The 13950-nt window shown below is 39.8% G+C and overlaps 1 protein-coding gene across 3 annotated transcripts in view; it reads right to left on the reverse strand.

Moving 5' to 3' along the window:
- Positions 1-1725: 1725 nt before the first annotated feature.
- The window catches only part of LOC108103060 (putative neural-cadherin 2), a 72763-nt gene continuing 60538 nt past the window's right edge, over positions 1726-13950 (reverse strand). For 2 of the 3 annotated variants that reach the window (XM_017208388.2, XM_017208389.2), the window contains 6 exons: positions 10948-13273; positions 10457-10627; positions 8343-8584; positions 3984-4205; positions 3724-3897; positions 1726-3433 (listed from right to left, as the gene is read on the reverse strand). In XM_017208388.2, coding sequence (XP_017063877.2) covers positions 3129-3433; positions 3724-3897; positions 3984-4205; positions 8343-8584; positions 10457-10627; positions 10948-13273 — 3440 coding nt within the window. In that variant the 3' untranslated portion in view covers positions 1726-3128. Of the gene's footprint in view, positions 3434-3723; positions 3898-3983; positions 4206-8342; positions 8585-10456; positions 10628-10715; positions 13274-13950 lie in introns of those variants that run through there. The other variant, XM_017208390.2, reaches the window with a different exon arrangement.

The raw sequence follows: 13950 nt of genomic DNA on the forward strand, positions 1-13950 counted from the left end.
TGTGCTTATTTATTCTGAATTTCAACGAATATTAATTATACAGTTTTGCGCATTTTCGACAGCAATTATTGCTAGGAAAATGACGAGGTAAATACCTTAAATGCATTCGCTCTAAGTCCAAACATCACATACCTCCCGACAGACCAAAAATTCAATTAAAAATAATAACAACATCCAGGCTAATGTTTCTGGGTATTTTTGTTAAGTAATGGCCAGCGAATGGAAATGGAAATTTCCAAATGGAAAACAAAGCGGCGTTGGAGCTTGAATGAGGAATTCGGCAGTTCGCTGGCCAAAAGGTAATCCACAAATATTTTTAGAAGCGAGCGGCGAAACAAATCGGGGCCAAAAATAATTAAGCAAATTGCATGATTTTTATTAATAATTTATTCTGTCCAACGACGAAAATGCAAGTTCATGCGGCAAATCAGGCGAAAATCCGTGTAATTAGCATACAATTTGGATACAAATAATGCAGCTGTATTTCCGTCTCGCTACGTTTTCCAAATATTTGCATAAATATGTATTAGTGATAGTATTGAGCCCAATGTTTGTAATGAATACAGCACTTAATTGACTTAAAAGCATATTGTGTCATTTTTTAAGAGCATGATAATACAGATAAAACTGGAAAAGTTGTTACTTTTATAAAGGTTATGATATTAATTAGATTGAAAGTCAATATTTCAATAAAACATAGTTTAGTAACGGCATTTTAGTCTGAAAATCAGTTAAGCGTTCACTAATTAAGAGCACTCATCTTTACCTTCTGCTTATGCTGTATACATGATAATTAGCTACTGCTGATAGGGAAGCATAAATGCATATTAAATTTGTAATTTCCTTTAAATTTGAAACTATACAAATATTTGTGGTCGGGGAAGAATTAATGAGAATATTAGACATTGTGATGTTTCTAGAAATACTTGAACCATATTTAATTTCCAGAGGTTGTAACAGACATTAGTATTTAATTACATTATTATTGATTAGTTAAAATCATTTCTAAAATAAGCAGAATTAGTCCACAGTAACATTTTCGTGAGCTGGATTGAAATGGTTTTGGAAATATCGACGAGTTCATGTAATCACCGCAGTAAGAATAACACGGTTCTTAACTTAATTTAACCGACTTTTAACGGTAAATATAAAGCATCAATTTATTTATCCCATAAAGAGAAGTTAAGTGGGATAAGCAGAGGAGTCAGGATAAATTGATGGCTGGTGACCATATTTCATATCGATAGCTCGGCCTGGCTCATTTATTATGCGCTGTAAAATGTTTTTTCCCTGGTAAATCCACAGAGAAGTTTAAGGGCCAGGAAAAAAAGTGGCAACATGAACCGAAAATTTCAAAGGTCACTGCTCAACATTTTTTACGGCCTAGAAGAACTGGCGGTTCATCCAGTTGCCTGGCTGACAGTTTCTGGTTTCTGTAAGAGGCAATGCATGTTGCCCTGTCAAACGCTCCGTTGAACTTTGGCTTTGGAGGAGGCGCCGAAAGTGGCTTCCTTTCTGGGGCTTCCATTTGGACACCTTTGCCGGGACTTAACGGCGCGTTTAGGCCACCAAATGCCGCAATGTCTGGTCCGGAAGTGGAGGCATCAAGGATCATTAGGCAGTGTCAACAAGCGGATTGCCGGATTGGCTAACATCCAGAAATCGTAGAAAAATCATAGAGTACAGAGGATATTGGCATGGAAATTATGGTTCATGAAATTGGAATTATTTTTTCTTGGGTCTTTATTGATTTTTTTTAAAAATTATGCTTAGATGCTAACTACTAACAAATTGTCCATTAACTAACGTAAATGTAATAACCATTTATTTTTTTGTATGACTCATAATTTAATACATATTACAATATTATTATTAATACTTTCATTTTCTGTACTGGTTGTGTAGTTACTAGTAAATGCAGAAATATGAAATTGGTTTGATCAACACTCGTAATTGTTTTCGGCTTCTGTTTCTTTTTTATGTCGGTAATTAAATGTAGGTTTAATTGTAGTTAATTAGTCTATTAGTTGTTTTATGTTTATTTTGTATTTCTCCGCTATAATAGCCATTAATTTAATTGTAGAATTACAGAATTTCGTATGTACAAAAATTATGTTACAGTAGAGTTTCCCTCATTTACCTTTAATTTTCACCAAAGTTAGTTATGATTTTTTTCCTCTTATTAAATTTCTACTTTGCTCTGCAAACTTTTGTGGCTGCATGGGTTTTGGTGGCAGCTTTCAGCGTTGGTTTTTCTACCCACGGTTTTCAGGTGCCACCTGGTTTGGTGGCAATCGGACACGTTCCCCCTGTTGGTGGCACACAAAAGTTGCAACGCTCAACATTTTCTGGGAGGATGGTTGAAATTTCGGTTTAGTTTCATTTTGGTTCAACTTACGTGCTATAGAGTTAACGCCGTATTTATACAGGGCCTTTAACTAATATATAGCAAGTTTTATAAACTCTTTTTCATTGTAGTATGCTTAATATAGTCATATCGTTTTATTTGTTTTTACTACTCATTGATTTCTCAGTTGGTTCAGTTGAATGTCATCGATAAGATGAGCTTTGAAAGGAAGACACAGAAAGATTCTTGAAAGAAGGTGTCAAGGGAATGTTATATCCTCGATAGTTTAGCATTATCTCGTGGATAAGCGATAGGTTTAAAGCTTAAATGCATTTTAATATTAATCTTTAAAAATAGGACACAATAACACAAGTAGCATTTAATTTTACTATTTCTAAAACAGCTTTAGCCATAGAATAACAGAATACAGTTTAACAGGATCTATAAATGTTTTAAATATTATTTGTAATTAAATATGCGTAATTCCTAAATTGAATAGAAAGTCGATTTCATTGTGTAGTTTCAGGGAGAAGCGAGAGAAGGATATATTCTATGGTTATAACCAGATATCCATTTAAGCCCCTCAATATCCTATGTGAGATTTGAGAAAACACCTAAAACCTTAAGTTAGTCTTAAATTCCACAGTTAGCCACAAGTACATACAATTAACCCTAACCAGACACACGAATACACAAAACACCTGTTTTCGGTTGGGAGTTTGCTCCCACCCTAGTGCTTACAGCTGAAACATCATTTTAACTACAACTTAACTATTTATTTTTATAATACAACTTTGTCGACATCAGCCAGGGCCATTAACCCACTGGCACCGCCGCCGCCTCCAGGACCTGCCCCGCTTCCCGTTGCCACCACGGCTAGGACATCGCCCGGTATCAAGACTCCGCCACCTCCTGCTCCCAATGGCGATGATGATGAGGCTCCGGGTCCATCCGTAGATCCTCCTCCGCCATCCGATGGGAGCTGCTTGGCTTTCGCCTTATCGTGCACGTACATAGCCGCCAGAGCATTGAAACGTGGACCCCAGTTCTGTAGATAGTTAAAGTCTTGATTCTCATCATCAGTGCCTGGAATTGGACAAGGGGGAGTCGTAAGTTAGGGGAAGTTGTGGCAAAGGTGGCAAGGATGTTGGAAATAGCCATCAAATTTAGATATTTGATTGAGCTGCGAAATTAAATTTACACTCACTAAGAGTTTCGTTGGTTTTAAATTGATTTTACTCATTTTTATTTTCGATATAATTTTTTAAAATTTATAATCAAAATCTTAAAGGAAATATCTTAACAATTTAAAATGTTAGAATCCCAGTTCTTGGCGCATTTTCCAGAATTATTGGAAGTGTATATAATATTCTTACCGGAGGCTAGCGAGCTTAACGACTCAGCTATGCTGCCGCTGCCCTCGAAGGTGAAGTTCCTCAGGTCGTCGAAGGGCGGTGCGTTGCTGTCCTTGTCGATGCGTTGCTTGCGCTCCTCCATCAGATAGGCCACGTTCAGCTCCTGGCCAGGTGGCAGCAGCGTCATCACGGGGTCTAAGTGCAAACAACCGCCCAATTACTTGGCCATGTCCCACTCGGGCACTCGGGTGCTCAGGCACCTCTTTGCCGTGTTTACTCACAGATTATGGGCATCTTGCAGGCGGCAATGTCCGGCGGTCCTCCCTGGGCGCTGATTGGTATTTGCAGTGGCGTAATGTCGAAGGCCGTCATGTCATCCTCGCCGCCGCCCTCGTCCTCGTAGCTGATGACTGTCTCCCGGACATCCTTCTCGGGACCTGAGCGCTTCTTCTTTTTGGTCGTCTTACGTTTGCGGCTATATATCACAAAGATCAGGGCGAGAACTGAAAGAAAATATAATAATATTATACAAATCTGTGTTACATTTTCTATTTTATTTATTTTCCCAAAAATATTATATAAATATTTATTTATTCAGCATTTATCTTCTCATGGTTTGTCTAAATTCTCTCTTCTTTCGTATGACATTCTTTTAAATTATACGTATTAAGTTAGTCGACAGTTTCTCTCCTGTTCTCATTATTTAAACCTCTTTGTTGCCCAACAAAGTCCGCTGTTCTTTTGCTTTAAGGCAAAAAACAAAGTGAAATTGTGAAACAAATACCTAAAGCCAGGCCGGGAGTCTGTTGGGTGTCTGTTAACTGTCAGAGCCATAACAACAACTCCATTTACGTTTAATGAAGGTAATTAAATGTAGAAAAAATGTTGTTCTTCTTCATTTTTGCGTTTCCACACTTGGAAAATGTAAGGAAGCGTAAGCTTGCGTGCCATTGCAGAAGGTGGGAATACTCTTAAATACTTTTAAGACTTTAAATATCTAATTGAAAATAGTACGTAATTATTTGTCGCTGCTTTTGTGGTATTCATATAGCACATAATAATAAATAAATTTCTTTTGAACATCTATTGAGAAAATCACTAAGTTTAAGGTCACTGGACAATAAAAAACAAACACAAGCTTTGGAAATTTAAGAAGATAATGATTTCAAGACGGCCTTCAGTGGCCAAAGAGAAATAAAATGAAATCAACTCGCCAGTGAAGAAATGTTTAATGCTTTTTCCTTATAAATGAACTTTGTGCCCGTCTTTGCGAAAGTCAGCTGGCAGTTATTGCAACTAATGAATCCGCTTAGCCCAGTAGAAATGCTGAGGCATTAAAAGCCAAAATAAAAAACAAGGGGGTGGTGGGAAATACCAAAGAAACATCCTTGGCTGGCTTGTCATTTTGGAGAGAAGTCGAGCCAGAGTTTTAATTATTTTTACTTAGCTGTTTGCTTAACCCCACTGTGTCAGAGCCAAGTTAATATTCCTGTCAACTGAAGCGCAAATGATAAAATGCAAGTCTACGAGAGATTCTCTTTTGGCAGTATACACTTCTTTTTTGTTGCTGAGCAAAAGTCCTGTTTACCCGACAAACAGAAGGAGAGTGACTGGGAATTTTCCGAGAATATGTTGCAGTGGTTGAGTGGAGGGAAACTTATTAATAACTTTATGCTACTTAAGCAAACTAAAGTATAAAGGCAAACGCAGAGAGGACACAGAACTTAACAAGTTTTCATGCTACAATGATTCGGAGACACTCGAAATGTGCATTTGGAATGTGAATGTTTTTGGCCGACTTGTAATCCGCTTAGTTGGCAAATGACTGTCAATGTGGGGGACCACTATCATCCGTCCCTGCTACTAAAACTCTGACTAACCCCCACCCGATTTCTAGTTGCCCTGTGTGTCTTTGGATGCTGGAAAGTTTAATGCAACAATTACAGCATAAAGTTGCAACAGCAGCAAGACACAAAACCCAAAGCCACAACCGAGTACCGAATTGAACCGAAAATAGTTCACTACCAGTTCTTCTTGGCCATGGCTTGAAGTGCATTAAATTTGTCCCTTGCCGCAGAAAGGAGCGAGCAAACTTTCTAAATTATCTTGCCGCACAAGTTTTGCTATTAATGTGCCCCCTCTTCCAAAAAGAGACAACTAAAATCTTCGATAATTTGTCCTAAAAGCGAAACCAAATCTGATTTCCAAACTTTTGGAAATCAAAGAAAATTTCATAAAGTTTGATTATAAATCAGGTTTATTAATAGAAATTTGGCAAAAACATTAACTTAAGTAAAAAGTTTTAAAAAATTTTTTACCTTTTCACAATTTAACTTTAAGCATTCTGTCACCTTTCCTCTTTTTCACACCCAGCTGGCAATTATAAATAAAATTTAATTTGCGTGCCAACGCTTAAACGTGCTAAATAAATATTTTCTGACTGAGAAATATTGTGGATTTTATTCTCCATTGAAACGTGCTTGAAAGTCCAACTATGCACCAAAGGACTAAACTTAATTATTGGCCTAAGCAATCTTTTAGTTCAATTTACACTAAAAGTACTTTATCTAAGCCCATTTTAAAGGCTGCAGTTGGGAATAAAGTGCACAATATTTTGCTAAGCAGGCCAGGGCCAACTGTTCATTCATCAACCTTTAATCAACATTACCTCCGACCAGGAAAATAGAACAAGAACAAGTATAAGCCCGAAAAACTGCACAACAGCCGTAGGAGAACATCAACTAACCTACATAAAAACTAGCAAAAACAAAGGCAAAAATATTCTGTAAGATGAACAAAAGCCGGACCGAAAGCTCTTTAACGGCCTTTGTTTGCACTTAGCTGTAGAGGACCAAGGACCCGGGTAATATCTTGTTGCTGGCCTGAACTTGCTGACCAGGTCAGCTCATCAAGTTTGTAGTTTCTCCACTTGGACACTTGAAACTTTATGCTAAAATACAGTTCAGCCATTCACAGATTACACAGGAGGAGCCGAGCAGCCAGCTCCACAGACAGGACATGAAAAAGCGTTGACTGTAAATAATGTTGGATAATTATTTAGTTTGTTTTTTGTCGCCCCTACCCTAGAACTTTACGCCACTTTACGGCGAATCAACACAAACACTAAGGACAAGACTGCGGCTGTCAGATTTTATGTTTTCGGTTCCTGAGATATATTTTCACATTATAAAAAAAACGTAGCAAAAATGTCGAGATAAAAGTACTTTTGTGCGATGGACGGCTCGTCGTTTATTTATTGCGCCTATTTTGCGGTTTAGCGGTTTTATGGCCACTTCCAGTCTTTGTTTTCCCGCCCGCAGCCAACTGTGTAATTATCTGCCTTAGAAGCGACTAATTAGCTTAGAGCCTCAGCCTTTTGTTGTACTGTTTTCGGTTGTCCTCAGCTGCAACTTTGGCGCAAGAACTCATTAAAGTTGGCCTGGCGGTGGGATAAATTAGCGTCACTTTTAAATATGGCCCAAAAATAAATTGCCTACAGCATTTTGCAGAAACTCACAGTGAAGAGCTTGCCATATAAAACCAATCTGGCAAAGGGGCAAAAATGTTGCGCTAATTGAAAATCCCTACAAATCCCTGAAGAGTTGGCGAAACGAAAATAGATTGTCGCGCATTGCGTGCGAGGAAACGCATTTGCATTGGACTGGACTGGCCAGCTGGATGGGAAAAATAACCAAATGGGCAAAGCCACTTAACACTCGTTCGCCAAATCCATTAAGTGCTCAGCATTTTGCTAAAAATTTTATTCCATTTTCTGCGATTTTTTCAAGCAATAAAATAGCTCTAATTGGCTTAGGCATCGAGCTAAATGGCTAGAGCACTCAAATTTGGGCAAAACTAGATTATTTTTATGGATAAGGGAAATAATAAATTTTAGAAAAGAAAGCTTATAAAATTTTAAAGCTTGCTAATTAATATACACGGCTTTCCTGTGGTTTTAATATTGGTTTATTTTTATATTTGAAGCTAACTTTTACTGTAGATATCTTATAAAGCATTGAATTTACGTCTCAATATTAAGTAAAAATGCATTTAATGGCACTTTAATCCCAAATAGTTTTTCTTAAAATATCCCCTAAATTACTAGTACTAGGACAAGTAAACTTCTCCTCCCAATAAGCAAACTTTTCTCCTCGTTTTTATCCAAGCTTAATTAGCCGCTATGCAAATATTTTTCTGCTCCTTTTTTCAAGCTAAACATACAAATTGCCCCTGCCAGGGCATAAAAAAGTGTTGCGAAAATAAAGCAACGAATACAAGATTTGTTGCCACTTTATGTTGTTGAAAATGCATGGTTTCCTCCCATGTTAACCCTTTACATTTTTTTATTTTTTTAACCCCACACGGTCGCGACTGTCCAAACAGATGTCAGTGTCGCTGTATTTTTTTGGTGTTCGTTTTTGGGGAAGGTAGATTTCCACTAGCAAATTGCATTAACATGGAAAAACAGAGAGGACCAAGATGGAGAGGTGGGTGTTGGGGGTGAAGCAAAAATGTTGCTGCTTAAGCCGCTTAATTGTCACACATGAATGGGAAATTTCTCAGAGCAGCTTAGTGACAGAGTGGGTGGTGTATATTTTTGTCTGAGTTTGTCTTCACTTGCGGTCGTCCTTCGTACTTACTCAGTATGATAATGAGGCAAACGAATATGGCACCCAGGGCTCCCATGCTCAGCTTCAGGCGCTGTCCCTCCTGCACCAGCTCACAGTTTTCGCCCCAATAGCCCTCCGGACAGATGCATCGATAGCGGAGTCGGGGCTCCAGATTGATGCAGGTGGCTCCATTCAGACAGGGTAGGTCCAGGCATTCGTTCCGATCCACACATCCCTTGGTGTCCGAGGACATGATGCGACCCTCGCTGCAACTGAAACGGCAAATTCGGCGGTCAGGAGAGTTATTACGAATTCAAAGGCTATTACTGCAAAGGGAAGGCAAATGTATGCTGCCACAAAGATTGCACTAATTTTATTTTCTTTCACACTTAAAAAAATGTACTAAGTTTAATGGTATAAAATTATATTTTGTAATAAGCTTTAGCTACACCTTTAATATCATTCAACTTTTACTAAAGATATTTTGAAATCACAAAGTTAATTTCATTTTCCCTAAGTTGCAAATAGTTCTAAAATGGCTAATTGTGTTTTCCTAAGTGTACTTTTGTTCTCTACATTTTTTTCCCGAAATAAAACTTTTTATTTTCACACAAAGTTGTGCAACCAAAGGATAGACTAATTCCCCCATGAGCTGCGCCCCTCTCAAATATTTTCCGAAGCGCATTAAGGGCGTGAAATTTTGGTTATGCGGAAGTCCCTGGACAACTCAGCGATGGGGAAATTTAAGCTTTAAGCGCGGGTAAGTAAAAAGAAAGAAACTTAACCCCTCGCACACATTTTGCACATTTAAATTGAAGTCATTTCGTATTCCGATTGAGGACAGCTTCTTGTCCGACATCTTAGTGTCCTGAGTGAGTGACACAAATTCCAGCAGAGCCACTGCGTTAACTGCTGCCCACAACTGGCAACGAAATTGAGGCTAAAATAAGCATAATTTATGACACGTCGCCACCTGAAGGTGAAGCGTGTGCCACTATTTAAATTTATCTTTAAAAAATAAGAAGACCGCAAGGAGGCGAGCCTGGCGAACACGTGTTTAAAAGCAGCAGGCCCAGATGTTCCTGTTCTCGAAAGCAAATGGAGCGAGAAGCTCACAGCTGGGGGTGCTTAGTCTTCTCCCCTTCAAAACAGGGGAGACGGGTGGATGAGGACAAGGAGCGAACAGGACATGATGCAGTGCCAGATTGGGTGTCCTTGCTGGCTGTCGTCGGCTCTCGAATGGAGTCACTCCGCAAAACTAATGATGTGGAAAATGTGCTATGCTTTCGGGCAAGGGAAGTGCCATTTCCACTGCCACCGCCACATTTCCACAGCGACCCATCATCGATGAGGTGTTGTACGGCAGAAGCTCTAGGATCAGGAGTCGTGCCCCAGATTCCCAGTCCAGCCAGCCAAATGTAGAAATTTCCATGTGCAAACACTTGGAAAATATACATTTTTTCCTAGAGTACGTTTGAACATGGCGCAAATAATTATAGCATTTGTGAATATTTTTTAGGGAATAGGCTTAATGTACGCTTATTAATGTAATTTAATTTCAAATGATTTATTCTACTAAATAGAAAAAGACAAAAAAGTTTACTTTATATAAGAAAGTCCAAAGCTTGGTTAATTTTTCTGAGTGAGACCTTCCACTTCTGCGGTGTCTGGTTTGCATGAGCAACGGAAGTCAGGCAATGACAATTGATATTATTTGTTTTGCATTCGGAGTCAATTTGCTGTTTGGCATTGTCTGTGTGCCTGCAACTGGAAAATGGCAGGGAGTCGTTCTCGGAAATATCTGTACCACTGCAGGTATCTTTTACCGTAATGGCATTCAGATACATAAATTTATGTTTGTATCTCAGGGTTACCTTAGCATATGAACTGTATATATATATATATACAACTCTTTAAGTCAAGCATCTTGTATCTGTGTAATAATTAGGCAAATTCCATTTACTATTGCTGAGCATCTAATTGACTTATTTGTAATTGACATTTGCACCGATTTGATTACAACTTTTGGCTTGCCTTCAAAGGCAAACAAAGGGACCCATAATTAAATCGAAAACGCAATAAATTACTGTGCACCGTTCACAAAGGAAATGCTCAGGAAATGAAAATGAAAAAGGTATACTTACGTGCATTCGTATTCGTTCCACAAGTCGACGCAGTCAAAGGGATCTGGGCAGATGACATTCGAGCAGGGCCTATTCGAGGGGCAGTTACGTTCGAGATTGCGGGCCATCGTCGCCTGTCCCCACTGGGTCCCATTCATGGCGGGCGGAAGTGGCAGGTGTTTTCCATCCAGTCTGTCAGTCGGAGTAGGGGGAAAAAATGGGGAAAACTTCGCTTGAGTACCAGCAATTGAGGTCTTTTACTGGGTCCATTTATTGCTTTCATTGATTAGCAGAGTCTACTGTTCATTTGTCCATAAATTAAGTGACATATTCTTGATGTTTTAGTTTTCAAATTTACTTTAATGTATTAACATTAGGTATTCTGTTCCAAATTGAAATGCATTAAACGCACCTAGAAACTAACTATCTGAATAATTAAGGTCAATCAACTTTAGCTAACTATCTGACAAGTTAATTTATATTTTGATCGAATATTGATAAAACCTCCTTACCTGATGTCGTCTAAGCAGCTCCTTTGAAAGTCGGACTGCACCTCAAAGGTCTTGATTCCCGTATACTCGGCCTTGCCGCCCGCATAAACACCCTCCTGCTTGTCGATGCTTAGCCACTGATGTCCTGTAAAGTGAAAAGATTCATTGTACCGTCTCGATTCCCCGCCATCCAGTTCCATCAGTGCCGCCGATCCATATCGACTAATGCGAATCACATGCCATTGTCCATCGTTTACTGCGACTGCGGTTAAGGTCAGCAATTGTTCCTCGTTTCTCAGTGAATTCAGATTAAAGCGGAATTGTAGATGGCCTCTTCGGAGTTCCAGGATGGCGTACTCCCTATGATGTTGATCACTAACCCGGAAAAGCTCGCCACCCTGCTCTCGAGTTCGAAATCTCAGCTGAAGTTGGGTGGAAAACCGGTCCGGTTCGAAGCTGAGGGCAAATTTCACATAGCTTTGGGCCTTGAAAGTCGTAGGAATTGTGGGCACATTGCAACCCGGACCCATCCAACCCGGTTGACAATGGCACTTGGCTTGAACCAAACTTGCCACACAATTTCCATGCTCCCAACAACGAGCTGTATGTTCGGTTTTTAGGCAAACTTCATCGGTTTGCGGACAGGCGGGAAAACTATTCCTGGCCAAAGCAGGGAAAGCCAAATCATAGTGCTCGGAGTTATGGATTACGTTTCGTATACAACCATCGAATCCTTTGGAGCTAAAAGCATACTGCCAATTGTAAAGAGTTTGATCAAAGTGTTGCCTGTAAAGTCCACCTAATTGAAGGGGCTGATTTAGATTCAGTTGCTCTGAAAACGGTGGAATTTGTCCTCTCGCCTGGCAGGCATTATCATCGAATTCCGGCGGAGTGCCATCCTCCATTTCGGAAACCAAGGCTGTGCGACAAAAGTCCACAACCATTCGGACATTCTCGGTGTCCCAGAATATGTCTAAACGATGCCAGACACCATCATCCAGGGTTTTCTTGGTCTTTACCCGCAGTTCCAAGGTTCCTGAACCGAAATCCATGAGAAGCCTCGGATTGCCCTGCGCCAGTTCTATGGCTATAAAGTCGCTAATCACGGATTCTTCAAGTTTTGGTGGGACTATTGGTCCATTGTAGAGAATTAAGCCATCTGCAACACGAGTGATGAACTCCAAACTGAGATGAGACTCCTGACAGAGTTGAAGTGGAGGATACCAGGCCCAACCATTGCCGCGAAAACTCCTTGTGGATTGCTGGCATCGAGGCCCATTATAGCCCACGGGACATGCTACGCATTTCGGACCAGTTCGGGTCTCCACACATCTTCCGCCATTATAACAGAGGTGAGATCTGCAGTTATGATCATGATTGGTAAAGTTCCTGGCCCGGCAAACACACTGAGCCGTGATATCCAACCGAACGCCAACCAAAGCAGTGCGATTTACACTAACTGTATAGGGCTTCTTACCTAACTCTACTTTGGAGGTACAGGAATTGGAACCACACTTATTTTTACCTTCATGCAAGCACTCGTTTATATTAACCATAGTGATATTTAGGCCCACTTCATGTTCAATCTCTTCACGATGCATCTGAACCACTCCATTTAATCGAACTGATTTGAAATATGGTTGCTGAGTTGCAGAACGGGCAGCAAAGTGAACGTCTGTGAGGGGATAGGAAGAACCTTCCTTTAGTTGGACACTAAAGACATCCACATTATCTCGATCTGTATATAGTAACTCGGCCAGTTTGTTGCGGAACCTTTCTAGTTTAGAGGGCTCCACTTGATTCTTAACCGGATTCCAAGTTCTCACGAAATCCTCATCTGTGATGTGAGCCAACCTCATGGAACCAGCTTGCTGCACAGCCTCTGCTGTTATGTCTCGCACTGTAACACTCAAATTTGCGGGTATATCCTCCTGACCATGCTCACGATCGTAAACCTTAAACTTAAGCTGATAGCGACCTCTTCGTGTACCAGCTCTCATTGTCAAAATTCCAGTATCGGTATCCAGTTTGAATCTTTGGTGTTCCTGAACCTCCCAGTAGTATTTCTTATCCGGAACATCCCAATCATCGGGATCGTTGACGTATACTCTTCCAATTTGCGTATCCTGAGACTGTCCTTGGTAGTTATATACCAGCACGGACTTGCTACCTGGCTGCATTTTATTATCATTAACATCGCCTATAGTTATGGTCAAAGTACTGGTTCCAGTCATCGCTGGAGCTCCATTATCCTTGATTTCGATGGGAATGGCATAGCTCTTTTGCACCTCGCGATCAAAGGGACGAAGGGATGAGATGATGGCCACCCCATTTCCATTGTCACCTCCTAAAAAAAAGATATTTAATAAGTAAGTATTTCAGTTAAGTATTTAATTTTAAGTTTAAAAAATTTAAAAGGTGTTTCATATTGTTTCAATATAAATATTTTATAATTCAAAAATATTTCCAAATGTGTTTGCTAAAAGCTGAAAAGCATGTTTCACGAATCTGACGAGAGTTGTTGCAAAACAACTTTTATTTTCTAAGTTCTCATGACCGGCTAGTAAATATTAAACTCTGTTTGCAATACATTCCAAACTTCAAACGGCGCGAATTTGGTCGACCGCATTTGCCCAAACTAACCAAACGCTAAAACTAAACGCTAAGATCAAACAACTTGCAATTCAAAACCGAACCAATTCAGTATGTTCCCTCTGCACTCCGGCACTCCATCCAATTCAGTTCATTCATTCAAGGCAATTGGCACACAATCAAAGTCGAAATCAAACGCTAAACCAAACTGTGTTTGCATAGTAATGGTGATTGAATTATGTTTCAGACAATCAGCATCATCAGCATTGTTTGTGCCACAAAGTTAGTAACCGACACAAAAAAATCACTGTAACAGCCAACTGAGAGATAGAGAAATTGGTCGAAAAGTGCCAGAGAATCAGAGAAGTGAAACAGAGAAGCGATGGAACTGTGGACAGAATTCAGCCTCGAGGCCATCATCTCGGTTCGTCC

This window comes from Drosophila eugracilis, unplaced genomic scaffold (assembly GCF_018153835.1).
Source record: "Drosophila eugracilis isolate 14026-0451.02 unplaced genomic scaffold, ASM1815383v1 contig_1197, whole genome shotgun sequence".
NCBI lineage: Eukaryota > Metazoa > Arthropoda > Insecta > Diptera > Drosophilidae > Drosophila > Drosophila eugracilis.